The sequence below is a fragment of the Trichomonascus vanleenenianus genome (assembly GCF_965637985.1).
Source record: "Trichomonascus vanleenenianus strain CLIB 3782 genome assembly, contig: TRVA0_012S, whole genome shotgun sequence".
Taxonomy (NCBI): Eukaryota; Fungi; Ascomycota; class Dipodascomycetes; order Dipodascales; family Trichomonascaceae; genus Blastobotrys; species Blastobotrys vanleenenianus.
Window position 1 is genome coordinate 265,579 of NW_027481875.1, and position 26,540 is coordinate 292,118.

A 26,540-nucleotide genomic window follows, 5' to 3' on the forward strand; every position below is an offset into this window, starting at 1 on the left:
CAGAACGACGTGGCATAACATTACTGGTAATAAACACTAATAATTAATCATAAATACATTTCGGACAAATTTAACCTTTCTGTCTCTTCTGCTCCTGCTGGTTCGTTGGGTCACCCGCCGGTCGCTTATTCCCTAGAACCTTACCAGCTGGGGCATTGCCTGGAGCGGTGGAAGTGGCAGAGTTTCGCTTGAACATGGGTCGCTGGACCATTGGCCTTGGGGCACCGTTGCCAGAAGTAGTTGGAGCTGCTCCTGCACCACCCTGTGCATTAGGAGGTCTTCCAAATCTCGCTCCAACTCCCTGTGGCCGAGGAATATTAGATTTACCAGCAGTAGTAGTAATACCGGCAGCGCGGGATGCAGCGCCAGCAAAGCTGGTACCCGCAGAAGGAGTAGCTCCCGATGAACTAGTTCCAGAACCATTCTTCTCCGACTCCAACTTCTTGATCTTATTCTCAAGTAGCTTATTCCGCATCGTCATCTCCTGGACTTTCTTTTGAACTGCCTCTTCCTTTTCCTTTTCAAGGGCAATCTTCAGCTGCTCCACTTTAGCCTTATACTCCTGCTCCAGCTTCTCAATCGTCTTATTGTCACCTGAACCGTCTTCCCCCGTAGCCGTGGCCTTGCTGCTTTCCAGCTCGGCAATACGCTTTTCTAGCCGCTCACGCTCTTGCTTCATTTGTTCCTGAATTTTGATCCTGTGCTCTTCAACCTTTGCTCGAACAGTTTTCTCGGCACTTTCTTTCAGCCGAGCAACGTATTGATCCCTAACTTCCTTCCTCAGCACAGTATCCCACTCCTGCTTAGCATTCTTGAACTCTTCCTTTTCCTTTTCGATTGCTTCATCCAATGCCACTTTCATCTGCTCAGGAGAGACCCAGTCCTTCTTGGCCTCATCAGAACCACCCTCAGTAGCTGGCTGCTGTTGGGCCTTGCTTTCAGCCTCCTGAGCTGCTTGTTTAGCTTCGGCGATTTCCGTCTGGGCAGTTTCTAGTTGCGACTGGCTAGTCTGAAGCTGCTGCTTTAGCTGCTCCATTTCGGTCTGCACGTTGGAAATATCCTTCTCGAGTTTAGACTTCTCCGCTGTCAGCTGCGCGATATGCTCGACGTTCTGGTTTTCCCCAGTTGAATTGGACGCAGCGATGGCGGCATCCTTCTGAGCACGCAAATCGGTAATTTCATCGCTCACCTTATTGACCTCGCCTTCAAGTGTCTCAATTCGTTTCTGCTTTTCTTCGATAGCAGCGTTGCTCTCATTTTGCTTCGTTTCAAGTTCCTTCTTGGATTCTTCCAACGCAGCCTTGGTCGCATCTAATTCTTTCTTGAGCTTATCAAGATTGATATCGTTCGCAGCACCTACTTCACCGGTATTCTGCTTGATCTCCGCCAATTCTTTGGTAAGCTTGTCAATCTGCGCCTTTTGGTCGGTGATCTGGTTTTTGAACACGTGGGCCTCGTCTCGTCGCTTCTTAAGCTTTTCTAAACTCTCGGTCTTAAGTCGATCGAACTTTAGCTTGAGGGCCTCATGCTCTCCACTAAGCTTATCGCGCTCGGCGACCAGGGCATCTTTATCAGTCTTTCCCTCAGTTTGGGCTGAATTTAGCTGGTTCTTCAGGTCTGCAATTTCGCTCTCGCTCTTGTGCCGGATTTCTCTAATTTGAGAGTTCTTCTGATTAACGACAGTCGCAGCCGCCTCTTTCTCGGTCCTGAGCTGCTTCTCCAACTCATCACGCTCTTTTTCTACGCGTTCCAGCTTCTGCCGCAGCTCTTCAACTTCATTCTTGAGGGCCTGCAGCTCCGCTGGGTCGATTCGCTCATACTTCTGAAGAATCTGCTGGGCCCGTTCCTTCCACTTCATGTTTTCTTCGTTGGCTAGCTTGATTTCATTCTCATGGACTTCATTGGCTGCTTCAGCCTCTCGTAGTCGCTCTTTCAAAGGTTCAACACTGTTGGTAATCTCTTCGAGCTTCCCCTCAAGTTCTGTAACTCGCTTAGAGTAATAGTCGCTCTGGCTTCGCAGTTGAGAATTGGACTCACGGAGGATATTAATATCATTGAGCTGCTGAATGACCTTTTGGTGGTCTTCAGAGAGCTTGTTAGTTTCGCCCTCACGCTGACGTTCGCGTTCGAGGTCGACCTTAGCCTGGTCGAGCTCAGACTGTACATGAGTAAGTTGCTGCTTGAGTCTCTTCGTCTCCTGAAGGGCAACTTCGTAATGGGTATCGACAATTTCCTTCTCACGCTTCAGATGTCCGATAACCTCTCTGAGGTTGTTTGTGGTAGAGTTTGGCTCGTCAATGAATCTCTCAGCTCCCTCTGGCAATTTGGATGCCGTACGAGTGCTAAAGCTTTCGAGTTGGTCGAGGAGCACCTTGTTCTGGACGACCAAATCGTTGCATCGCGACTTAAGACGCTCTATCTGGTCTTCGTAGCTGTAAACTTGGCTTTGCCAGCTAGATTGAGCATTATCTAGCTCGCTCTTAGCATTCTTGGCCTCAGACTCGAACTTGAGAAGCTTTTCCTTAAGCTGGCCAACCTCACTTCGCAATTCTTGAGCTGCACTAGCCGCATTGGCGTGCTTGACGAGCTCCTGTTGATAGTTTGCTTCAGCTTCACTAGCAATCTTGGACTGCGTCTCAATATCCTTCTTGACCTCGTTGTACAATTCCTGAACTCGTGCCTCCTCAGCTCGGATCTGCCTAAGTTCCTGCTCGAGTTTTCGTTTCTCTTCTTCGATCGCATTGATCTTCTTCTGTTCCTCTTCCCGGAATGACGCAAGCTCGCTGTTGGTTGACGATAGGAGCTCATTGGTACCGACAAGCTGTTCTCGCAATGAAGCAATCTCGCTCTATATACTAGGTTAGAATAAAAAAAGAAAGAAAGATAGAAAAATACTCACCTCTTTTTGGGCCTGGATCCTCTCGCTATCCTTCTTAAATTCATCAAAGGCCTCAACCATTCCCTTAAGAGACTCTTCGGCCGCAGCCGCTACTTCAGTCATCTCTTCGGCTTTCTCACGGGCACCATTGAGGTCAATCTCGGTCACCTGCAATCGCGATTTGAGCTGAGTGATCTCATCAGCAAGGCGCGCCTGAGGGTTCTCGTCGCCTGAAGACTGATACAGTGCCAGTCTGTCGTTGGCAGCAGACAAGTCGATCTGCAGCTTCTGAAGTTGATTCTGAATTTCATCACGCGAAGATTTCGTGGTCTCATACTGCGCCTTAGTATGGTCAAGGGACTGTTGCAGGCGCTCAATTCTCTGCTGGAACTCCGATGACTCAGTATCCTTGCGCACTGAAATTCGTTTAACCTCCTCGGTCTCTGAAGCAAGCCGTTTCTCTAGATTTGACACTTGGGTTTCCAACGTTTCGATCTGGCTTACCAAACGTCGCTTGGCCTCATCATCAGATGACTGTCGCTGGGCTTCCATAGACTGAAGATTCGATATCACCGCATTAAGTCGACCTCGTTCTTGAAGAAGCTCGGAAATCTCTTTCACCTGTCGGTCTTCAATGGATTTCCACAACGATCTTTCGGCTTTGAGGTTGACATTCTCGCTTTTGATACTTTCTGCCATAGATTTGGCGTCGACCAATTCAGCAGCGACGTGCTCCGTACGCAGATCTTGCTTGGCAACTGTCTCCTGCAGGGCCTGATTTCGTCTCTTAATTTCAGTGTTTTCTGACTTAATCATCTTCAGGTTGTCTGACAAATTCTTGTATCTCTCATTAGCCAACTCCAGTTGGCTCTGCGCTTTCGACAGCATAACCTGCAAATCGCTTCGCTTCTCGTTGAGAGATGCGATTTGCTCATTAAGGGTCTTAATAGTAACACTGGACTCATTTCGCACCATATCAAGCTGAAGCTGCGATTCCTTGAGGTTGGCGGTGGATTCTTCATTCTGCTTAATGAGCTGTTGAACGTAAGCCGAATCAAAGTCGGAGGGAGCAGATTGAGCCTGCTTCTTCGCAGATTCAGAACTGTGGTTTTGTTCACGGTTGCCCAGCATTCGTCTGAACATATCACGTTCGCGCTGGAGGGCCTCCGTCTTGGTCTGCGCACGATCTAGATCCTCTTGCAGCGACACAATTGCCTTCTTAGCGTCTTCGATCGCAGCAGATTCGAGATCAAGTAGCTTCTGCTTAGTTTCCTCCTCCTCTCGCTCCATCTTTTGTCCAAGTTCTCTAGTTACCTTGAGCAGGTGTTCGTTCTGCTGTTGGAGCTCAATAATATTCTTGAACAAGACGAGGCGCTGGGAAATAAGCCGGTCGGTATCGGATTCAACGACATTATCATTGCCATTGAGCATCTGCTGGAGAGCCGAGTGCTCGTCTGCGCTTAGAGGCGGTTCTGAATCTGTGAGCATCTGGACCTGAATGAGCAAGTGCTGGACCTGTCGCGACAAATCGCGCAGCTGTTGATTCAGCAATCCTTGCTCTCTATCACTGTCTCGTAGCTTAACTTGAGTCAGCTTCAGTTGCGCTTTGACTTCCTCCGTCTCGTTACCAGCCTTCTCTAACTGTACGCTTAGCTCTGCCAGCTCTACTTCTAGTCGTTGGTTCTCTTCTCGCTCTGCGAGAATTGCCGGAGCATGGGTTTCCATTTCTTCCAGAATATGGTCCATCTCTCTTCGCAGAGTCTCATTCTTGTGTCGTTCCCTCTCTAACCGGTTCTTGGTCTCCTGGAAATCGCTATACAGCTGAACAAGAGAGCCGCCGCCCTTCTGAATTTCAGAGATGATATGGGCCGATGGAGAGAGTACTGAGAGCGAACCACTCCCCAGTACGCCACCAGGAGTTCGGTTGGCAATAGGAGTATGCGGAGTATTTGGTTGTTGCTGGCCCTGTTGCTGTAGCAGACCCCCACCATGTGCTTCCTCTAGCTGGAGTTCCAACGTGTTCAACTGACTCTCTAGCCTGTCAGCACGTTTCTTCTCGTTTTCTGCGGCCGCTCTCCATTTGGCAAGATCAGCGACATCCTTCTGTCGTTCCTGTTCCAGGCTACGCTCGAGCTCCTTGACCCGCTGTTTCGAGTCTTCCGCTGACCGCTTCCACAGGTCGCTGAGTCGATGCTGGGCGGCCATCTCGCTCTTGAAGTTCTCCTCGGATACAGCCAGTTCGTTCTTAAGGTCCCGGATCTTGACCAACGCGTCGTCATACTTGGCAGAGGTGTCATTGTGCTTGGCTTCGAGCTTTTCATAGGCCGACGTTCTGGCATCAAACGAGGACTTAAGCGAGTCGTACTCAGTTGTCAGATGAGAAATCTTGGCCAGTTTTTCCGATCTAAACTTCTTGAACTCATTCGAGTTGGCGGCCAGTTCCGACTCAAACCAGTCATTTGCCCGCTTTAGAGACTCGACCTGCTGGGTCAGCTGTTGCTCTTTGAGCCTGGCCGACATTTGCGCAGTACGGGCCTGCTGGGACTGCTCCTCCAGCTCGACAATAGTCTTACGGTTCGACAGGAGCTTGCCATTGGCCGCATCTAACTCGCTTCGCAGTTCCCGGATCTCGCTGTTTTTGCGTTCAAAAAGATCCAATGTTTGCCTCTTCTCTCTAGCAAGGGTATCAATTCGGTCCTGGAGCTCGCGCTGCGACACTGAGAGCCCCGACGATGAACTTTTAGCCTCTGTCAACTCGGCTTCGAGGTTCTTCTTCGTAGTTTCAAGGACCGAGATCCGTGTGTCGAGCTCTTCGGCGCGCTTAGTGGCGTCGTCTAACCGACTCTGCATAGTAGATACTTTATTATTCGCACTGTGGATGGATTGTTCTGTGAAAAACATTGTTAGTTATACGCGTCGTGCTTGCTGATATTCCAACTTACCGTAATTAACTTCGTCAAGCATGTGCTGAGATTTCAGGGCCTCCATCTCATTGGCCCGGGCCGTAATCTTCTGGAGCACTGCCTCAGGCAGATCCGTCACGAACGACACGCTTAGTGACAGAAACTGTGCCACAAACTCCAATGGTCGAGAGGTATCGCTCTTCTCGGCCAACGGCATCGACTTCGGTTCCTGCTCCATTGCGACAGGGGCAGGCTCCGGCTGCAACGCTACCGGGTTGCCCAGAGGCGCCGGAGATCCAGCGTTGTCTCCCGTATCCTCTTTGTCAGCCATTTGATCTCAACAGACAAGATACGAGTGTCCTTCGCGATCACGCTAGCAAAAACAGATGGTTGGAACGGCGGTGGAGCAGTAGTGCAAAATGGTTTTTGTCCCCCCAAAACTCCCAACTCCGCTTACGTAACTAATCGTATCGGGGAAATTGGTAGGGAGAGCCCATTTACTAGGGAAACCCCGAAATTTTGTACATTCGTGCTTTGGTCCTTACGAAATTCACCTTACCATCAGTGTGGTTGTTTTACTGTTATTTTACTGTTATGTATGGGGGTTCGAAAAGTGAGATCTGAATAACCGATTGAGGTTCGACTGTTTGGATAAAACTTGAACGAAAGGACCAAATAGAAAGGAGGTATGCAAACCCTGTCTTACAAAATAGAAAAGAACATATGGGTTAGAGAAGTAAGAATTGAAAGGTACGTACTATGAATTGTCGCTGATAGTGTCGCCAGTTCGTCGTACACAAATAATACCGCACGTGCATTAGGGGAGAAATATGGTAAAATGTAGTATGATTATAACCCCCGTAGCTCCGCTTCGAGGAGTGCAATGTAATAAATAATAAATGAATAAATAATCAGGCCCTGACAACGTCATGATCATCAAGGCGGATGGACGATGGTGACTCCATGTCGGCGCGTTTCTGCAGTACTTTGAGTTTCTGCATAGCCAACGCCCAGGAGATTTCGCTGTCGTCAGGAGACCCGAATTTGGAATTGACAAGTGGTTCCACAAGACGAACAATCTCAATGGCAAAGTCGCGGTCAAAATGGTCCTTGACATAGTCCAGTAGGTATATCACCTGTTCGGCATTCTCATAGTAAGGCAGTTTGACGATGTCCGGATGGAACTTGATTGTATCGTACCGAGCGTAGGCGGCCTTGACGAATTGAATAAATAGGTTATCTTCAGCGACACCTGCCAGTTGTCTGCCCAGGTCGTGGTGGCCCATTTGGATGCAGGCCGTCCACAACGGAATATAGAGTGACCTGGTAAGAGACTTGTCTGGTTTCATAAAAAATTCGCGTATCTTGGCCTCGCCAGAAGCCCCCAGTGAGAGCCACGCGCGTCCAATGCCAGCGACTGCTCTGCTCTCTAGCAGCTTATTTTGCAGCGCAGGTTTCCAGTCTGTTTGTAGCAGAATTTCCCCTGCCTTGCCGCGATCGGCTCTCCAGAGCCGGTTTGCAACCTGAAGGAGTACAACATATTTGTCGCTGGGCGACCAGTGGATAAGACTGCCGCCGGAGAACACTAGTCTATAAATATGGTCAATGTCCTCTGCAGAGGCGAGCTTCTTGCTGGAGATTATGGCAGAGGCCACGGCCCGCGTGAGCATTCCATGGTAGTACAAGGTATTAAAGACGTTCAGCAGTTCACTGTTCGACGATATGTTATGGATGTGTGCAAGTTTCTGGGGCTCTGGCATGTTCAAGAGCGGCGGGGGCGTGTGTTTAAGGGTTTCCAGCCCTTCAAAGAGGCCCTGGAAGTGGGTTTCTATAGGACGGTGGCTTGATTGGGGCAGGTTATCCCCGTAGGCGCATTTCAGCATCTTCATCAGGCTCGTTTGTTCGGCAATACCGGGTGGAGGGGGCGCATCGAACGGCTCTACCAGCTTTTGCAGTCCCTCCTCCCATGTCCGTTTTTTGGCGTGTTTGGGCGACTTGAGTATCGCCAATATATTCCTTTTCATATTTACCGTACCGTATTTCGCGTTATTCGTAATTCGAAGCAGTTTGGTTGGATGTTTATCTCGCAGCTTTTTTGTCGCTGGGAGAAGTGTCCCGCCCCACCTATTCAGCCCCACCACCGCAAGCACTACCCAGTACCCACTAATTACCGCACGTTAAGACGTAGAAGCCGGGGTATTTTTCAAGCGCGGATTCCCTAAAGTACTGCACGTAAGACGTAGAATTTTTCAAGCGGATTCAAACTAGAGAAATCCAAACAATTGAACAATTCACCATCTGGCAAATGCTGATCCAATTGAACAATTCATCAGTTGGCGAATGTTGATCCAATTAAACAATTCATCAGCTGGCGAATGTCGATCCAATTGAAAAAATTCATCAGTTGGCAAATGTTCAGGACCATCAGTTGCTCAATAACAGTGAAGCCGTAAAGATCAAGTTAAGCAGACCCCCTTTCTAATGCATCGCGAACATTCTTGTTATACTTGTCGTAGTGACGAGAAAGCTTCTCGTTGAAATCCTTGTTCTTCTGGTTGATGTAGGAAATCGAAGACTCGTCAGTCTTGCGCCGCTTGAGCGAGTTCTGCTGTGTCTTGTTGAGCGCTGACACCAATTTGTCGACGTTCTTCTTGGCAGGCTTGTGGTCGCATTTATAGCTCTCCTCTTCTTCTTGTTCCTTGCTCTCTTTGGAGTTACTCGTAGACGGATCAATGTCCCTCATCTGCTTGTAATACGTGCGTTCCGCCTGGTCAGTGTCGTCTGCGTAGGACGATTTCTTCTCCTTCTGCTTTGCGTCCCACTTCTCGGACTCTTCTACGGTCCAGTCCCACGCTCGCTTGCGCTCAAAGTCCTCGCCGGCCTCCTCAGCCTCGATCTTTGCCAGCTCTATTTCCGCTTTTTGGGCCGTGAGAGACTTTTCTCCTTCTCTGGCCCGGTTGGATTCATTGTACAGTTCCTTGCGGTTCTCCTGGGCCGACTGGTTTGCCCGTCTCCTCAGCTGTTTGAATCGTTCTTTTCGGTCCATCGAGATCCACTAGAGTGCTGTTGCAAAGTTGATGTCTCCCAAATGCAAACACAACTAACGCGATACCCACCACCCACCCGTATTATCGTTCATCATCGCTAAGAACTAGAAAGGATCAAAAAAGTATATATATATATATTCCTGTCACTAATACCACATTGTATAGTACATCATATTGTATAGCTTATTACGAAAGCTAAACATTGAAGATGGACCGGTTTTATGCTACAGATCAACAAGAATCGACAACCTCTGTCGAGTCCATGGAGGACAAAATAGAAGTCGAGGACGAGGCGCCGCAGGAGGGCAGACAGGCAGCGTTCAACGCACTAATGACTTTTGAAAAAGCATTGACTGCCAACACAGAGCAGCGCATAAAATACGTCAAAGACCCACTGCGGTACCTTGAGAGCGAATACGAGCTGGTCTCATCAATTCGCTCCCTGGCCGATATCGAGGAGGATTTCTACCCACTGTTTGTGGAGGCTGACGGTGCGGCAAACCTGGTGGGAGTCATCACCGACCACGATAACAGTGACGTTGTTATCGAGGCGCTGCGCGTGCTCAACGAAGTGGTCGACGAAGGCGAGGGTCCCAGCGGCGCCGGGGTTGCGGCGGCTATCGTCGACAATGGCGGTGCGGCCGCAATCGAACGGTGTCTCTACGAGTTTGGCGAGACCGAAGTCAAGCAAGAGGCTGTTCAGCTCGTGCTCAACCTGTCGGCGCAATTCCACGCAAGCCGAATGACGGAGCGCATCGTAGAGTGGCTTGTCGACAATGTTTCCGACGGACCTTATAAAGAGCAGTCTGCCGAGACCTTGTTCATCACGATGCTCAACTCGGTTGCGGCGCGGCGGTTCATGGCGCACGAGAAACACATTGATGTATTGCTACACACTATAAACGACAACCGGGCGCGCCCCAAGGACCCCGAGCTTGTCGAGTGGCTCTCCAACATCTACAACACAGCCCAGGTGCTGGCTGAGGACGGGACCACCACCAAAGCAACCTTCGTCGCGTGCGAAGGCGTCGAGCTCATGCGCATGCTGGCGGCCGGTAAGAGCAAGTATGTACGCCACAACGCGCTGAGAGTACTGGCCAGCGCCGTCAATGGCCTCGACGCCGGCGAGGCGTCCGTGCGGCTCATCGAGTGCGGCGGTCTCCGTACCCTCTTCACGCTGTGGAACCGGCACCTCGACGCCGACAAAGTGCTCGAGCGGGACTTGGTGCGGCTACTGGCGGGGCTACTGACCTGGCTCGAGCTCGATAGTGCCGCTCGCATCCGCACCGTGGCCAAGCTCACCGAAAAGAACCGACTCACCACGCTGTGGCAGCGACGGCAAACTTTAACCGCAAGGGCCGCTTCGGGCTACGATGTACTACAGCAACAGCCGGCCTACTGGTCCGAATTGGTTCATATTGATACTATACTAGCGTGGCTCATTGTAGACAATGCGTGGACCAACTATTCTGCTGAGCAACTCTCGTCAATCAAGCACACGCTTACTACGGAGAAAGAGTCCCATCTTGACCAAATTGCCGAGACCCAAGGGGGCGACCCTTCAGACGAGGATGTCGCCATCCTGGTTGCCCAGTCGCGGGCTTTCATTGAGATGGCCGATGAGCTACTTCGGGCTTTGCCTGCCGCATCCCACTAGAAAATTTCTCTCTCTCCCTATTACGATGATGGTCTCCCACCGCTATTCTCCCCCTATTTCCGGGCTGTCACATCCCAGAGAGTAATGGATCCGACTTCGGCACTAAACTACCGAGCAAAAAAAAAAACACCAGAATCCCCTTTTTATTTTTTGGCAACTTTTGAATTGCTACATTTTCAAACGGATGAGCACATGAAGCAAAGAAAAGCCTAAAACCACTCTGGGGGCGCACAGCCGCAGTGAAAAGTTTCGGAATTACTCGAACCTTGACTTTGTCCGCCAGCCTTTCGGCGTTCGGGGGGATCTTGTGAGTCCCCCACCGTCTGGCGTGCCGAGAGGCCCCACCTGGATCTCCACCCACCATCCCTCTATTCTACCATGAGCCCCCCGCGCCCCTCGGTCCCCCCTCCCTGGGATCTGATATTTTGTATGGTGGTGAAAATTTTGGGGTTCCCTCTGGCCAATTTGCCGCATTTTAAGCTCTGTCGAACGGCAGAGTTATAATTAGGGCGATGCACGTATAGCGGCGGTTTTCCTTTTGCATAATCGAAGGAGGAAAAAGCAACCGGCGTAGGGGACGTTTCCTAATCGGGCCGGGCGACGGCTGCAAGTCACTTGAGTGCAAGCGAGGCGGAAAAGTGTGGGGGAAAAAGGGCAGTGGAAAAAAAGTCTTGAAAAAGGCATCAAATGGACATTATAAATACGCCCATTCATCCCTTTTTTCCCTCTCTCTCCCCAGGATTCTCTATTTTGTTTTAATCCAACTTGTGTTGCTTCTGTGTACTTTTAGCGAACACTTTAGACGTTCTGGAAGCGAAGATCTCGCGCATAGACTCCCCAAGCCTTCTTATTCACCCGTAGATATACCAAATGGCTTGCATAGACACTCATCAGCCGCCCCAGATTCTGTCGCAGCCGCCTACACGGCCACCGACACCTCCACCTGGTGAGCAGATGTTGAACGCTCAGGCGAGCCTTATTCTCGAGGCACCGACCAACATGCAAGCGCCACTGACGCCCAGCTCGGAGCTCGACCCGTTTGAGGCCCTTCATACGGACAAGGTGCGGCATAAGCTCATCACCGACAAGTACGCCAAGCTCTACCCTAAGGTGGACGCTGAGCGGTCGCGCCAGATTGTTAACGACCTTATGACGACGCGGTTCAACGTGCTCCAGCAGTACATGGCGCTGCTTTCGACACAGTACAATATGATTGACCCGGAGCATATGGGCGCCGTGTTTGACTTCAGCATCTCCACCATCGAGAAGATCTGCTCCGATCTTGAATCTGCCGACGCTGAGGGCTACCGCAAGGCCAACTCGACCTGCTTCTCCACCATGTTCCCGAATCCTCTTCCTGCATCGATCAGCCCGCACGTTTCGCAGCTGCGGAGAGCATTGGAGGACCATGAACGTGCCAACACTATGCTGGAGCAGCTCATGAAGGGCGTTCTATAGGAGCCTTATGATTATTTATTTATTTTGATGACATTATCTACACTTTAATATATTTATTTCCTAGATCATCTTATTCTGCTACGAAGTAGTACAGTAATCCTGGGATTCTGCTGTGTGAAGATTCTCTAGAAAAGAATATCTAGCCCCCAAACCTTGGTGGCTCAACTGCCTGGAGAGAGTCGTGAACCAGTTCCCCCACGGAAACAATTCTTTCGATAATGCACAACCGGTACGATCCGCGTTATGTCTCTCGCGTACCTGTAAACCGTTAATAATTTAAGATGAGTCGCCTACGTGGGGGGTCTCAATAGAAGCAGTTACCTTGTAATAGTTAAATCGCCTATTGAGGTCCTATTTATTATCAATTGATACGGTAAATCGCCTAGGCGTGTGCTACACTACCTGGGTAGTATGAATTGGCACAACGGCCTTTTCGAAAGCTGATTAGGATCAATGGGTCAATTCAAGGCTCGCAATGCCGGAAGAATTCAAAGATATTAATCCTGGGCGTGGGGGTAGGCCATCGGATAAGTAAACCGGGGAGAACCGTACAGTTGGATAAATAGAATCAACTGACTACAAGTGCTAAGTAGTGGGGGATGTTACCGACCCTACTGGTTCAATTGGGGGATTCCCTCCTCGTGGTTCCGCTCCGCGGAGTATCACCCGAAGGTACCTCCGCCAGGGTCTGTCCAATGGTTAGGGGCCTCAGCGGTGCCACGGGAGCTCTCGGCCGCCAAAGTCATTATAGTAACAGTATTATTTACTGTAGCCTCAGCTAACCTGCGAAAGTCAATGTAAAAAAAGTATTAAGTGTTATTCCTACAATATTCGTGCCCCAATTCTCACTGCGCTGAGCCAACTCAGTGGTTGTGGTCCTCCTTCGCAGAGTCACGGGACTTAGGTCGCGGGAATCTCAATTGGATAGTGCTAATTCGATGTATGAAGTCAACGGCTGGAGTAACGGTGCCAGTTGATGTATGAAATCAATGGCGTAACATCAATGGAGTAACAGTGTTTATTGTATGAAGGCAATGGAACAGTGTAAACAAAAAGTTAATTGATGTAGAAAGTCAGTGAAACTGTGCAGAATTGATGTATGAAGCCAATGGAGCAGTGCTAATTGATAAAGTCACTGGAACAGCGCTGATTGATAAGTCAACAGAACAGCGCTGATTGATAAGTCAATAGTACAATGCTAATTGATAAAATCAATGTTAATCGAAGTCAATGTTAATTGATATAGCTTATATTCTATGATGGTAATCGTCCGTCTCCATCTCGGAAACAGACAACGCGCCAGTGCCGTCAAGGTCCTTCAGCCGCTTCGTAATCGCCGACTGGTCAACGTCAAGATAAGACCACATAAAGGCGCCAATGTCCGTGTTCTCGTTAGACCCACTGAGCTGCTTGTGCACCTCCTTCATGGCACGCTCTGTGTTGCCAAACCCATAAAGATTGACATCAACAGCAGAATGTCCGTGGGTAGACCACCCCGTCTGGCTTCGCACAGAAACCATGTTGTTGAGCACGTCAACAGCATTCTTCCTGTTCTTAACCACAGCCTTGAGCTCCTCCTCGGTGAAGTCCGCAATGCCAAGGCCGTTGCCAATGATCTCCTCAGCAACGTACTTCTTAATGTTTTCGTCCGAATCGTGCAACTCCTTAAGCTTCCGCGCCAGGTACTCACCCGAGTGCGTCGCGTTGTGGAGCGCCTCTGGGTACCACACATACTCTGGATAATCGGGTGTCAGCTGTCGCGCCGTCGCCAGGCCGCCCGTCTCGTGATCCGACGTGGAGAGCACAATGGTCTCGGTCGAAGACTCACGAGCAAACTCAACAGCGGCAGCGAATGCTGCATCGTAGGCCAAAACCTCTCGCACCTGAGCCGCCGGATCGTTCGAGTGAGCCGCATGGTCGATTCGCGAGCCCTCAATAAGCAAAAAGAAGCCCTTGTCTGAGTCCTGGGTGGCCCGGGCCAGCGCCTGGATGGCCGTCTTGGCCGTAGCAACCAGCGACGGGTGTTCCGTGTCGTGTCGGTCAATGTCGTAGGGGATGTCCTTCGGCGCAAATAGACCAAGCAACGGCAGCGACACGTTCTGTCCACCACCCAGCGACTTAAATCCCTTTACATCGTCAACGTAGGTCCACCCGTTAGACGCAGCTTCCTCAACGAGGTTTCGCTTGTCTTTTCGGCACCCGCCATCGACGCTGCTGGGCAGGTAGTGGCACCGGCCACCGCCGAGAATAAGGTCTACGGACCTACCCAGCACGTAGTCGCCAATCTGATGCTCGGCAATGGTATCCTCCTGCCATCGCATGTTGACGTGGGCCGAGAAGGCGGCCGGCGTCGCATCGGTGATTCTAGTGGTCACGACCATGCCAGTCATGTATCCCGCGTCCTTGGCAGCCTCCAGGAGAGTTCCGCAAGCGGTGTGGTCGGGCAGCATGGCAATAGCGCCATTATACGACTTGTGAGCGCACGAGAAGGCCGTAGCCCCGGCGGCGCTGTCGGTGATGAGGGAGTCAGAAGACCGCGTCCTCGAGTGACCAATGAAGTGCTGGTCGAGGTTAAGGATATCATCCTCGGGCAGACCGTGGACGTACTGGCGGTAGGACCGCGCCAGGGAGATGGAGGCGGGACCCATGCCGTCGGAGACCATGAAGATGACATTTCGCTTCTGCGGAGGAGCCTGGGGCGACGCCCGGAACTGTCCAAAAGGTGCTACCTGCAACAGCAGAAGGACAGAGGCCGCAAGACCCCAGATAAACAGGTAGAGGCTAAGTCGACTGGGCTTTCGCCGCACGGGACCGCTCAACAGCGGCTGGCCTTCATCTGCTATCATCGCCACTTAAAATGCCGTGTGGAAAAAAGTTTAAATCACAAACCCGGGAGGAGATCTAGGTGGCTATTTATGTTCTGTCTTTTATTGGCTACGGGTGGAGGAGAATAGTAGCTAATAGGTCGTCTTGCGTAGATATCTTTAATCGCCGCACACACGTGGGTGCTATCACTTACATATATATGCCCTGCGTACGGGAGCAACCCAGCCCCCGCCTGGAAAGTCCGTCCCGATCTACGACAGGGCTAAAACAGTTGATCTACACCGCCTGCTACAAAATCTATTAGTCACGAGCGCAAGGCGGGAACTCTAACCAATATCTAAGGGTACGAGGAAGAGCTAGTCGGGTTTGCCCAAATGTTGGAAATTCGCAATTTATTGCTGACTGCACAGGTGAAACTGGCGATGGATATGCCTGCAGCTCTGGCGGGGACGGGGTCTGTGCCACAATACCAACCACTCATTGGTGGAGAGTCCTGTCCGCTTTGAGACCTAGTAAAAGACTGACAGGCGGGCCAAAATTGCGTTTGTATTACATTTTTTTGAGTCCTTTGCTGTAGCTGCTATAGGATCATCACAATCTTTACATGCCACACGTGTGTATCTATGCCCGCGGTGCTATACAGCTCGACATTACATGTACCAGTAGTTGTAATGGGGGGTGGTTCGGACCGGAATGTGCTTACGGTAAGCATATCTCAGCATGCCTAACTGTCACTACCGCCTCTTGCGGCGCTCCGGTTACAGTTGGTACAACGTAGTAGCAGTGGAGTGTGCATTCGAGGGCCAGCCCTCGAGCTCCCGTAGCTGGAGGCCAGCCCCCAGACCCCCGTATGGTTACAGCGTAACAATCTTTTCCTTACGCCGTACAACAATGGTTAGCGACACTTGTTGCAGGCAGGACGCGTAGTGCGTAACCCATTTACATCTCAATTCTTCTAAGCATATGCAAAATAGTACGTAGCATGTGGTTCATCTATAGTTAGGCGGTCTGAACTCCTTGTTGCGTATCAGGCGCACGACAAGCCATTCCGTAGCGTCCTTGACGCCCGTGCCCTTGAGCGCAGATATGGGCAGGACGCGGCTGTCCCGGGCACTCATCTTCTCGGCAATCTTGTTGAAGATTTCTTTAATGTCCTCGACCTCTAGACGGTCGTCACAGTCCTGTTTATTGGCCAGCATCAGAATGGGGACTCCTTCAATGGAGTCGTCGCTGACAACGTTGTCGAGCGCCTGCTTGCACTCTTCTATGCGCTGCTGGTCCGTCGAATCTACCACAAACACTACAGCGTGCGCCGCTTCATAGTAGCTGTCCCACAGCGTCCGCAGGTTCTCCTGCCCGCCCACGTCCCACAGTTTGAGAACTACTCCGTTGACAGCGACATGCCCCACGTTCTGCCCCACGGTGGGCGCTATTCTGTCTGGAGTCAAATACTTGCTGCCATACTGGCTTTTTATGTTCTCCAGCAAAGTCGTCTTCCCGGCGTTATCCAGACCTAATATCAATACCGAATATTCTACATCCAGTTAGCCACTGCGAACCACCATAATATATCTTATGGAGCATACCCTCTTTTCTAGTCAAGTTACTGTAGATACCCTTCACAAGATGGTACATTTCCCATTTACTACTATCCAAGGATGAACGAAAGAGATCCAATCTACCTGTACTCTAAGCCACTCCAAGACACCGAGATACTGAACTCCAGCGTAGCCCCATATATTTTTGGGTTATCAAGTCCCAACCAGGCCTGTTTCACCGGCCTGTATCCTTCAAATGGCGCCGCATTCCCGCCATATCGCTTAACAAATTACCTGGTATATATACCATACATTACCGGTATACTAGTGGTAGTTTGTATTGGTATTTCAGTTACTATACTGGAGAGTAAAGGTTTTCTGCTGGAGGTGACCAATTGAAGTCGTTGGAAGTGTTCGGTTGGCTATGATAAACCTCTGTAGAGCAATTCATGAACTTGCAATGCCATCCTGTAATACCTCTTTCAAGTGTGCTCGGTAGTCGGCGAGGATCTACTTCATAATAGCTTGAGCTCCTTCTTCCTGGTCTCCTCCACTGCGTGTACGAAGCACCCAACTTACTTTTCAGGGTTTGATGAGTGTAGGGATGAAGAGTCCTTTGATGTGTTCATATTGGACTCTATAACAATAGTCTTGTTCTGATAGCCAAACAGGGTGCCTGGTGTTATTTCAAGCTTGGTGCGTCTCTGGGGAGACAGCCGGGCCCCGGCCCTCTCCGTACCTTCCTTTGCAAACAATGCCCATGTAGTGCTGTATATTTTAGCTTTCTCGATGCTGCGTTGCAGTTTGAGTTTCTGTTTTGTCCTGCTCTAGACACGAGTGTTTCTTAAAGTCGAGCCTGTTTTTTGGGAGCCTGGAGTTTCTGAGGTCGAGCCTGTCTTTGGTAGCCTGGAGCTTCCCCCGTTGGAGCATTTATTGCGATGACTCAGATTGGTCTCGCCCATACTCCCCCAGAGTCCCAGGAGTCTCCAAGGACTGAGTGAAGGTGGTCCACCATTCTCAGCTGTTCCACGACTGTTCGTTGGCCATTTGGTTGTACCTCCAAGACGTCCAAACGTCTAGCCATGTCGTCCTTCTATTTCTAGGCCATAGTCGTCATAGACCTCCGGCTTCCGCTAATAGCACACAAGGAGATCAGGATCACGCGGGTTATGGTAATTCGAAAGCTCTGAACTACTGAATCTGATGGTATTGTTGTCCCGCATTATGTATATATTCTGGTCACGAAGAGTCGGCTGCAATTCGGTTTTTACGACTGATTTCTCGTCGCGATAATCGTCTAAATCGAAATGACTTTTGGATGCCGCCTACCCTCAAATAGAGTCCTCGTGGCTGCCCTTATATTTGCCACACTCCTTCTCTGGTTACACGTTCATGCCGGCGTCACTACTTTTACTGCAGCGATCCCAAACCAAGTGCACTATACCTACCTTCTGAATGACCCTAACGCCAATTTCAACTTGCAATTTCAGCATTTTCTTTCTATCTACTCAGTTTGGTACTACTGGCGCCCTGACGCTATCTATCTCCATACTAATGCCGCTGCAGCCTCTATCATGAATGCTCAAGAGGGGAAGAGTGGACACTGGAACCGTCTTATTTTTAATATGCCCAATCTTCGAATAAACCCTGTTGAAGCACCTACCATCGCTGGAAACGACAACATAGATATTTACCAAATGGAGCATAAGTCTGACTTCATCCGCGTCATGGCGGTCTGTGACTTTGGTGGCATCTACCTTGACTGGGACGCATACCCCATCCAAGATATTAAGATATTGAGAGAGAGCGGTTTCAATGCGATTGCTGGTCGCCAATATGGCGGTGAAATGAATAGTGGGGTATTCATGGCGAAGAAAGGCGCTCTCCTCATCCAAATGTGGAAGGATCAGATGAATAAAACGTTTGATGGTTGGTGGACAACTCACAGCAATCAACTTCTAACGCGCTTGGGTCAACGTCTGGCGCGGTTGCCTGGAGAAGTTCTTATAATGGAACAGGATTCGTTCGCACCATTGGACTGGTCAGTGGAGTCAAATATTGAGTTGTTCGGATTGCATAACGAGACTCCGTCTAATCTCGAAAGCTTTGATGATCAAACTCCTTTGCCATCTTATGAACAAGGGCTTACAGATCGATGGGACAGGCCGCAAGAATTTCCATCATGGGAGCGCGATTTCTCAAATACTTATATTCTGCATGCTTTCAGCCCTGCGAGAAACGGAAATCCAGTGGAAGGGTTTGAGCACGTTACACCGAAGTATGTTCTTGAGAGGCAGAGTAATTTTGCACGAGCCTTATATCCCATTGCGAAGCACATGTATGATTCGGGTGTAATGAAGGTTGATGATTCATATCTTGGATAGGATCGATAAAAGGCATCGATAAGCGGATAACATGTCGCTATGAAAAAGAGCGTTTGAATTTTTCTTCTGCTGTTTATCCTGGTAGACACTATTCAAATATCATGTCAAAACCATTGATTAAAGATAACATATGTACCTATCTAGGTAGCCCAAATTAGAGCTCGGTATAACTTGTTATTATTCAACTTCTTACTCCTTTATTATAACAATGAGAGTACCTGATTTTTTCCAACCATTGGCTGTCCCGCAGTTGTAATTTTTTGATCTCCAGGAGAACTGTTTTCTTATCCCTTGGAAGGCGGGGGAGAAGGGTTAAAAGCACGGGGAATCCCTTTACGTAATGCGCTACAATTGCGGGATGCAATTGATAACAGGTAATAACTATATTTAAATGAATTGTTGCTGCTATGTTATTTGATTAAGGAATGCCCTTATTATTCAATTCCCATTCGGCAGATGGCTCTACATGACTCCTTCCTCTTCTCATTATTTGGGCAAGTCAAATTTTCGCTTGTCGCACTTGATTTTATCGTAGAATCGTTTGAGGAGCCATCCGGAGACCACGCCTTTGTTATTTCGCCTCTGATCCCCGATATCATATTGAAGGTGTTTATGAGACTTTTTCCCCAGTTTAATTGAGTCACTAATGAAGCACCTAGACTCTTCGCCAACAAACCGGTATGAAAGGCAATACTCTTCTTTCTCACACAGTGCCTGGCACTCGTCAACAGTTTTGGGGCCCTCTCTTTCGTCAAGTACATTGTTGTCCCAGTCCTTCAGTCGGCCGTTCTTTAGTTGTGGCAAGTAGAAATCTTTAAACAACTTGCCGAAGGTCATATGGGCCCGTCGTTCTGAGGTCCCCAGTCCAACGCGCTCGTACTCCCACAGCACCTCTATATCATGGACGCTGGCATGGTGGAACGTGATAAGCGGAGTGCACCAATTGTCCGGAGTCACATCTACGTCCCATATGGTGTTTCCCTGGAATGGCCTATTAGCCGCTCCTTGGTCGTATTTGTAACCAGGGCAGTACTCATAACCACTCGAGACGGTGATAGCTTTATTAGATTCCTCCCCGAGCATCATTCCGAATAGGGCATCGCCGCAGCACGTCGCATCAGCCATCCGCTCGTATTTGGCGAGGAATTGCTTGCGCTTAACTTCGTCGTGAACGATCGGGCCAATGGTCTCGTCTAGCGCCTTTCGAGATACGAGGATGCCTGAGCCACCGTGGGCAAACAAATACTGGTTGCTGACGAGCACGGTTACCGACCCGAAATATGCAGCTTTGTCCTTTCCAGAGAAAGGAACATTTTTGTCAAGCCATTGCTGCAGGGTGTCTGCCATGACGTATGTATCTGCGTCCATCATGAAGAACCACTCGACCTCTTCGGGTGCCGTGAGATAAGCATGCATCATGATTGGAATGTTCTTGTACTTGTCCATGGTCCAGCCTGCATTTAGCTTGGTCTCTGAGTAGTCAAAACCTGCACGCTGGTCATGGATCACTTCTTTTTGGAGCCGATACATCTCCATGTCTTGTGCCGTCTTCTTGAACTCCTCAGTCATGTTTGCAAACGCATCAATGATGGGATGCCCCGCGATGGACCCGGGAGAGTCGCTGTAAAGTTCGAAGTGCTTCATTTTTGTCAGTGTAGTGAAGAAGTGAATTGGCAATTTGTTCCATAGCTCTGAGCCTCCAGTCTTGAGAAGGAAGAATATCTTTGAAGCTCCGCCAGACTGGCCGTAGTCCGCCATAATTGGCTGGCGAAGATAGTCATTTTTTGACTTATAGTGGCTGTAGTCTGGCATTTTAATTCGAGATAGCCCCATTGACCAGTTTCTACTTCTTTTGTGACTCTGTATTCTCGCTGACTGGTCCGCCTTTACAAGCTTCCTCTCAGGGTCGCGCCAGGTTTCCAATGTCTCATAGAGTGGGTTGGCGTCGGCCATGGCGACTCGCGAAGTAAACGCGTCTTCGTTGAGTGCATCGCTAGATAGAGGGACGCCGTGGTGATGATACGTAGGCTCGCCATTCTCGGATACTGCGGTTCCTCCTAGGTCATGATGGGAGGCGTACAAGCGGTAGGAGAAAACGAATGCGATCGTAACGTACACAAACGCAGCGAACGTCGACCTAGGACGTCCCAGCACGCCTGTCATTGTGAATTTGGATAGCATATCAAATCTATTGGATCTATTTCTAGTTTTATAGCTCTAGCACTATCTGGACAATGGCACTGAAACTTCTTCGCCATCTTTTCCATTTTCTCCAATCCAGGCGGGCTGGCCAGTGTGTTACAGCACAAAACATGGTGAAGTGTGAGCTGCCGCCAACGAAAGCGACAATATTTCCTTGCAAGACCCCGCACAGACGCGCAAAGAATCGTACGGCCGTGCAAAAGAAGTCTTGTCAAGGGTGATATCTGCAGATAAAGACCACAGGTACCAAATTGGTATACACCACGGGGCTTTAAGCCTAGCCAACTCTTGGAAAGGCCGAAAGGTCTCAGATGCCACATTTGGATAAAATTGGTGCTTTCTTTGAGATCCAGTGGACATGTACTTCCTGGAAACGCCCAGTTAAAACGAAAGGCTTAATGATTTCTGGAGCCGCGAATAAGTACATAATACTCTGGAATGGTTACATCCTTCTATCAAGCAGCATAGAGCCAATTACACTACATGATAATGGGCGCAAATAAATTGGTAACGCCTTGTAAGGGTGATCTACAGAGGAGTACAATATAATACCGCAGTAGTACTGCTGTTTTAATAGTACCTCCAGCAATGCTGTTTTAATAGTACCCCCAGCAATCTAGAAGGCATATACCAACTACAATTTACGACGCTCTGGCTGACTTTCGCGATGAACCTGCCGGTGATTTTCTGTACTAAATTTTACACTGTAATATGCAGTAACTTAGACAACTGTGCATGGGGAATCTCATTTCATGCGTCCTAATATTAAAGTTCCTCAATACATCTACACTGTAATTCCTGCGAGAGTGAAGACAAGCTATGATAATATTTTTCGCTTAAGTGTGCATGCGAATAGGCGGAGGTATGATGTTTTAGAAAAGGAAAACGGCGGAGGATCACCTCCAAGTGGGGTACCTACGTTTTTGCATTGCGACTGGCCTTGAAATGTATTCTGGATCATTAAGCGCCAGAAAGTCAATGGTTTGTTTGCCCACCCTATACAGGTTTGGTGCAATCAACCGGCCTAGAAATATATTCTAGACCATTCAGCAATGAGAATACGTACGTACTACGGTTCAGTCGTCAAAGAAGATCATCATAGTCCCAAGTAGCTTCACGCGTGTGATAGGCGAACTCCGGAAAAAAATGCTAAAATGCGAATCTTTGATATGCGTGATATCCAGGAGATCCCGAAGATCAGTCAAACATGCCCCTGAAATTTAACCGTGATAGCACTTTTTGACAGAGCAAACCAACTACATATTTCGCATTCGAATGGCTTCTGCATATTTGGATAACCTGTAACCTCTATTTAGTGTGGTTTGGAGAACTTTCAACTTATCATCCTGAGTTCACGTCTGGCCAGCGGTACACCTATGATATCTAGACTCTCCGTTGTTTGACGACACAGGCTCTAGCCCTGTCAACCGGGCTGTCTCAAAAGAGTCTCAAGAACTTACTATTATACACTGTACAATCCCAGGACCCAGCGTACTATTATACACAATACAAGCATACTTCTGGGAATAAACAGTGAACTGTTATTTGATAAGAGATAGGAGCGGCAGTCGTAGACCTAGATGCAATGGATATCTTCAAAAACGATGTTCAACCTTCGTGTATAGCATGACACTAAAACAAGACAACCTGTCGTAAAAACTAGACAGCTCTGTCCGGGAGGTACAAGGACGCCAGCATTCCAGATTCCCGCCATACACGTGTGTGCAAAAGATAGAGTGGACGAGCAGGCTATCGATAGCACAGCTCATGGCGCTTCGTTGAGTCAACAGCCAGCCTTGCCCTGGCCTAGCCCTAGCGACCTGTTTGGCGAGAGCCTGGGCACGTCTTGTACAAGGAGGCAGCCGGTCCTCCCTGGCCGCAAAAGAGTCCGTCTCGTGTAGAACCCTAGCTATATTAGAGTTAGTATTTGAATAAAATTCGCTTGTCCATTTACCCCTGGAGGCCAAACTTTATCCAGCGATCCCATTTCTATGGGGCTGATTCTGCCAGTCTGGGTAGCTGGCACGTTTGTGTACCGTGCGCCCCTGCATGAAACAGAAAACGAAATTAAAAATACAGCAACAGCGCGACCTGCAAGTGTCTTGCAGTTGCAGCCAAGTTGGGCGCATCCGCGCGGGCAGTATTGTTTTCTGTCGAAGTTATTTACAAGACATTCGCGTCCGTCATGCCTTTTAGCTACGGTTACAGTGTCTATTTTCTTTACTTTTTTTCTGGCCCTTTTGGAGGCCATGATTATATATATTTCTCGTTTCGTTTAACCAATTGACCATTCCTTTGCTTGTATCATTAACCGTTTTGGCAGATTGTTGACAGTCAGCGTGTATTTCTCAGAGCACGGGTGATTATACAAACAGCCCTACACTTTTGAACCTATTCCAAGTGAGTTGTTGCAAGAAGAGATCCAAAAATCATCCATTTTACTCGCAAATTTCCTTCGCTTATTGTCTACATCCATTCCAGATATTCCGGGTATAATTAAGCGATAAACGAAAGAGTGTGCGTCGGTTATTAATTGTGTTAATTCGTATATCCACTCTTTGCAATTCGAATTAAGGCAGCTCAAGATTGATAATGATCATGACGTGGACAGGCTCTCGACTCGTTCAAGTGGCACTGTTGGGATTCTCGGTGATCATGTTCTTGGTCACCATCTCCTATTTTATTGATCACGAGAAGATAGTGGACAAGACCCAGTGGAAGATCAAATCGCAGCAGCCAACGACCAACATGACAGGACAGCTCGTGACCCGCGACGACCAGTCCCAGAACCAGATCAGAATTGCGCTTATCGAGCAGGATAAGCTCGTTAATAAACTGAAGGACGAAGCGGCAAAAGTTGTGCAGGATCTGGTGAAGGGTGAACAGCAATACAAAGCAGATACGAAACAGCGCAAGAAGGTACTCGAAAATCTTATGAGAGAATTGAAGAAGCAGGGGGGCACTGTAGACCAAAAAAAAAAAAAAAAAGCGAGTATCAGCAGAAAATGAAGGGAGGAGAGAGAGAGAGAGAGAGTGAGAAAGAGAGAAAGGATTAAGAAAATTGAATGAGAAAGCAAGAAGGCCTTCGGAGAAGAGAAGAGGAGGAACAGAAAAGCAAAGAGGGCCTCATGAACAAGATCCACCAGGCGCTGCAGCGCGAAGCCGAACCTAAACCGTACAAATTCTCGTAGGACGACTAGACGAAGAGCAAGCTCAAACCCGTTGGGCAAAGATTGTCATTACAACTGGTACGAGGATCACTTCAACAAGGCCTATCTCGAGCAGATCATCACGAACGCTGACGAGTCTGCCAACTACGGTTCCGATACAAGGAGAGAGCCAAGGCGGCCTGGTTCTGCATAGGTAGAAACCGAAAGATCGAATAAAAATTACGCCTACTGATAATCTCTATACAACAATTTTTTAAAGCACAACTATAATCTATTGTCTCCCTAACATATGAAACCCATTGCAAATACCAACACTACGGTATGCCCAACGAGCCAGATAAATTGAGTCATTCTCTTTGACTGAAAGTGTATTGTAATACCGGCTTATACTACTTGATCACTTCAATTGATGCCACAGCCAGCCAATTCAACATCCCATGCGAGATAATGCTTAATTAGTTTATATGGATTCAAAGCTTCAACAAGCGTCTGCTTTATATCTATATTCTTTAACCCGGCAGGTTGGCCACTAGTGTGTTACTCCATGCATATGCCTACGCGAAGCATCGGCAAGCAGAGCGCCCACTTATTTGCAACATCCTGCACAGCCGCGCGAAGGACTACGGCTGTATAACGGCCTATGGTCAACCTCAGTGAAAAGGTCTAGGGACGAAGACCACAGAAAGCAAATTGGATTGGAACGGGACTTAAGCCTAACGAAATCTTGATATGGTCTGCAGACGAATGCCAAATTGGAAGAGTTATGGGGGCCTTACATCTTTCAGATCCAGGGGAGTACACAGTTCAAACGAAGAACCGCGGTATTCAGCACCGGGAGTGCACATACAGACCTGTCCTCGAATGAATAACACCCATGTGTACACGACGTCAAGGCAACATAGAGTCAATTATAGTAGGCGGCATTATGAGGGGCCACATATTGAAAATTTTGAATAGCACCAGCCCTGTCAGGGCGATCTATAGAGGACTACTGTACTATGCTACCAGGGTATATACAGTAGCAATATTGCTGCGTAGTCCTGCTTACTGTGTCCACAGTAATACGCCAACAACGTCCTACGTTGTTCGTTCACTGCCTAGAAATATATTCTAGATCATTGAGCGTAGGAACGGCAGTACGTACTACGGCCCAGTTGACAAAGATGAATATAACTCCACGAAAGAGCTTCACACGTATGATAGGCGAACTCCAACCTGGGAGACTGTCTGGGGCGTAGGATTAACACGTTGCATATGGGTCACGACTCAACGGTTAAGCGTGAACAAGAGAGACATGCCTCTATTAGCTTCTCTCTCTCAGCTTGCTCCGTAGACCAGAAACCTCGCCGTTCGGGTGGGCCGATCAATTTCTATCTGGCTCCCGATAACTTAAATTTATCTTTATGAACCCCCGAGTTTGGCTCCTCCAGTTTTCCATGTTTTTAGATACCATGTTATATAGAGTTAAATTTCAAACTTTGGAGAAAAAATGTCGAAGAATCAACCCGGTAGGCTTCAAAATGCCGTCTTTGATGTGAGTGATTCTCAGGAATCCCGAAGATCAGTCAAACAACCTGGATTTCAACAGCTATCACAATTTTTGGCGTGGAGAGAAGCATTAGACACCATGTCCATCTGGGGTGATCTGCAGCTCTATTCGTGCTGGTTTGAAGAACTTCTCCACCTTGGCATCCTGAACATCGTGCCTAGCCAAATGGTCTTAGTACCGCCCATGGTACCTCCAATAGTACCTAGACTCCGTTGTTTAACGATACACCGTCAGCCTGGTTGTCTCAACAGAGCCTCAAGAACATAATGCACAAGCAGAGAGTGACACTGTTGGGACGAAAGAGCGGGACGTTATTTGCTAACAAATAGAAAAGAATAACGGCCGTCGTAGACCAGATCCAATATGTCTTAAAAAATGTGAACTTCGTATTCCAAATCCTTTGTATATAGCATGTCACTAAAACAAGACATAACCTGTCGCAAAAACTAGGCGGCTCTGCTAACTGTCCGGCTAGGACGGTGCAATTATTATTCCAGACCCCCCCCCCCCCCCCGCCATACAGGTGAGCGCGAAATATGAAAGGCTCAACAGGCCCTGCCAACATAGCCCTAGAGATTTCTATCATAAAGGACTTGTAAGAGTTCGCAATGTGACATATGGAGTGCGCGAGTTAATAACCGATAGCACAGATCAGGGCGACCACGTTGAGACAAAATGCCCTGCTCATTACCAGTAGTAGACATATCTAGGCCCGGCCCAGCCCTGGCCTTTTACACCATAGCTACTTGTCTAACTGCCTGGGTACTTAATCGTGTGTGAGGAGGCAGCCTATCCCTCCTGACCGCAAAAAAAAGCCCATGCTTTGGCATATTGGGATTTAATGTTGCGGTCAACAGATATTCGCCAGTCCACTTGGTGCTGGGGGACCAAGCTTTCTAACCGTTAGGACCAGGCGATCCTTATCTCT

At 48.8% G+C, this 26,540-nt stretch overlaps 10 protein-coding genes across 10 annotated transcripts; 4 read left to right on the forward strand and 6 right to left on the reverse strand.

Annotated features, from left to right (window-relative positions):
• Positions 1-70: 70 nt before the first annotated feature.
• MLP1 (protein Mlp1p) lies at positions 71-6,112 on the reverse strand (the record flags this gene model as incomplete). The annotated part of the gene is made up of 3 exons (XM_076684049.1): positions 71-2,848; positions 2,900-5,766; positions 5,821-6,112. The coding sequence occupies 3 exons, from the start codon at positions 6,110-6,112 to the stop codon at positions 71-73; spliced, it is 5,937 nt and encodes a 1,978-aa protein (XP_076541803.1).
• A 580-nt stretch (positions 6,113-6,692) lies between these two features.
• Positions 6,693-7,805, reverse strand: TRVA0_012S02652 (uncharacterized protein; the record flags this gene model as incomplete). The annotated part of the gene is made up of 1 exon (XM_076684050.1): positions 6,693-7,805. The coding sequence occupies one exon, from the start codon at positions 7,803-7,805 to the stop codon at positions 6,693-6,695; it is 1,113 nt and encodes a 370-aa protein (XP_076541804.1).
• A 437-nt stretch (positions 7,806-8,242) lies between these two features.
• Positions 8,243-8,827, reverse strand: SYF2 (Syf2p; the record flags this gene model as incomplete). The annotated part of the gene is made up of 1 exon (XM_076684051.1): positions 8,243-8,827. One exon carries the CDS (start codon positions 8,825-8,827, stop codon positions 8,243-8,245), a length of 585 nt encoding a protein of 194 aa, XP_076541805.1.
• Positions 8,828-9,036: 209 nt separating this feature from the next.
• Positions 9,037-10,485, forward strand: TRVA0_012S02696 (uncharacterized protein; the record flags this gene model as incomplete). The annotated part of the gene is made up of 1 exon (XM_076684052.1): positions 9,037-10,485. One exon carries the CDS (start codon positions 9,037-9,039, stop codon positions 10,483-10,485), a length of 1,449 nt encoding a protein of 482 aa, XP_076541806.1.
• Positions 10,486-11,484: 999 nt separating this feature from the next.
• Positions 11,485-11,943, forward strand: TRVA0_012S02718 (uncharacterized protein; the record flags this gene model as incomplete). The annotated part of the gene is made up of 1 exon (XM_076684053.1): positions 11,485-11,943. The coding sequence occupies one exon, from the start codon at positions 11,485-11,487 to the stop codon at positions 11,941-11,943; it is 459 nt and encodes a 152-aa protein (XP_076541807.1).
• A 1,247-nt stretch (positions 11,944-13,190) lies between these two features.
• On the reverse strand, positions 13,191-14,789 carry PHO8 (alkaline phosphatase PHO8; the record flags this gene model as incomplete). The annotated part of the gene is made up of 1 exon (XM_076684054.1): positions 13,191-14,789. The coding sequence occupies one exon, from the start codon at positions 14,787-14,789 to the stop codon at positions 13,191-13,193; it is 1,599 nt and encodes a 532-aa protein (XP_076541808.1).
• A 969-nt stretch (positions 14,790-15,758) lies between these two features.
• On the reverse strand, positions 15,759-16,404 carry ARL3 (Arf family GTPase ARL3; the record flags this gene model as incomplete). The annotated part of the gene is made up of 2 exons (XM_076684055.1): positions 15,759-16,303; positions 16,356-16,404. 2 exons carry the CDS (start codon positions 16,402-16,404, stop codon positions 15,759-15,761), a joined length of 594 nt encoding a protein of 197 aa, XP_076541809.1.
• A 1,210-nt stretch (positions 16,405-17,614) lies between these two features.
• Positions 17,615-18,691, forward strand: TRVA0_012S02784 (uncharacterized protein; the record flags this gene model as incomplete). The annotated part of the gene is made up of 1 exon (XM_076684056.1): positions 17,615-18,691. One exon carries the CDS (start codon positions 17,615-17,617, stop codon positions 18,689-18,691), a length of 1,077 nt encoding a protein of 358 aa, XP_076541810.1.
• Positions 18,692-19,177: 486 nt separating this feature from the next.
• On the reverse strand, positions 19,178-20,872 carry TRVA0_012S02806 (uncharacterized protein; the record flags this gene model as incomplete). Its single annotated transcript, XM_076684057.1, has 1 exon — positions 19,178-20,872. One exon carries the CDS (start codon positions 20,870-20,872, stop codon positions 19,178-19,180), a length of 1,695 nt encoding a protein of 564 aa, XP_076541811.1.
• Positions 20,873-23,485: 2,613 nt separating this feature from the next.
• On the forward strand, positions 23,486-23,902 carry TRVA0_012S02828 (uncharacterized protein; the record flags this gene model as incomplete). The annotated part of the gene is made up of 1 exon (XM_076684058.1): positions 23,486-23,902. One exon carries the CDS (start codon positions 23,486-23,488, stop codon positions 23,900-23,902), a length of 417 nt encoding a protein of 138 aa, XP_076541812.1.
• Between the last annotated feature and the right edge of the window lie 2,638 nt (positions 23,903-26,540).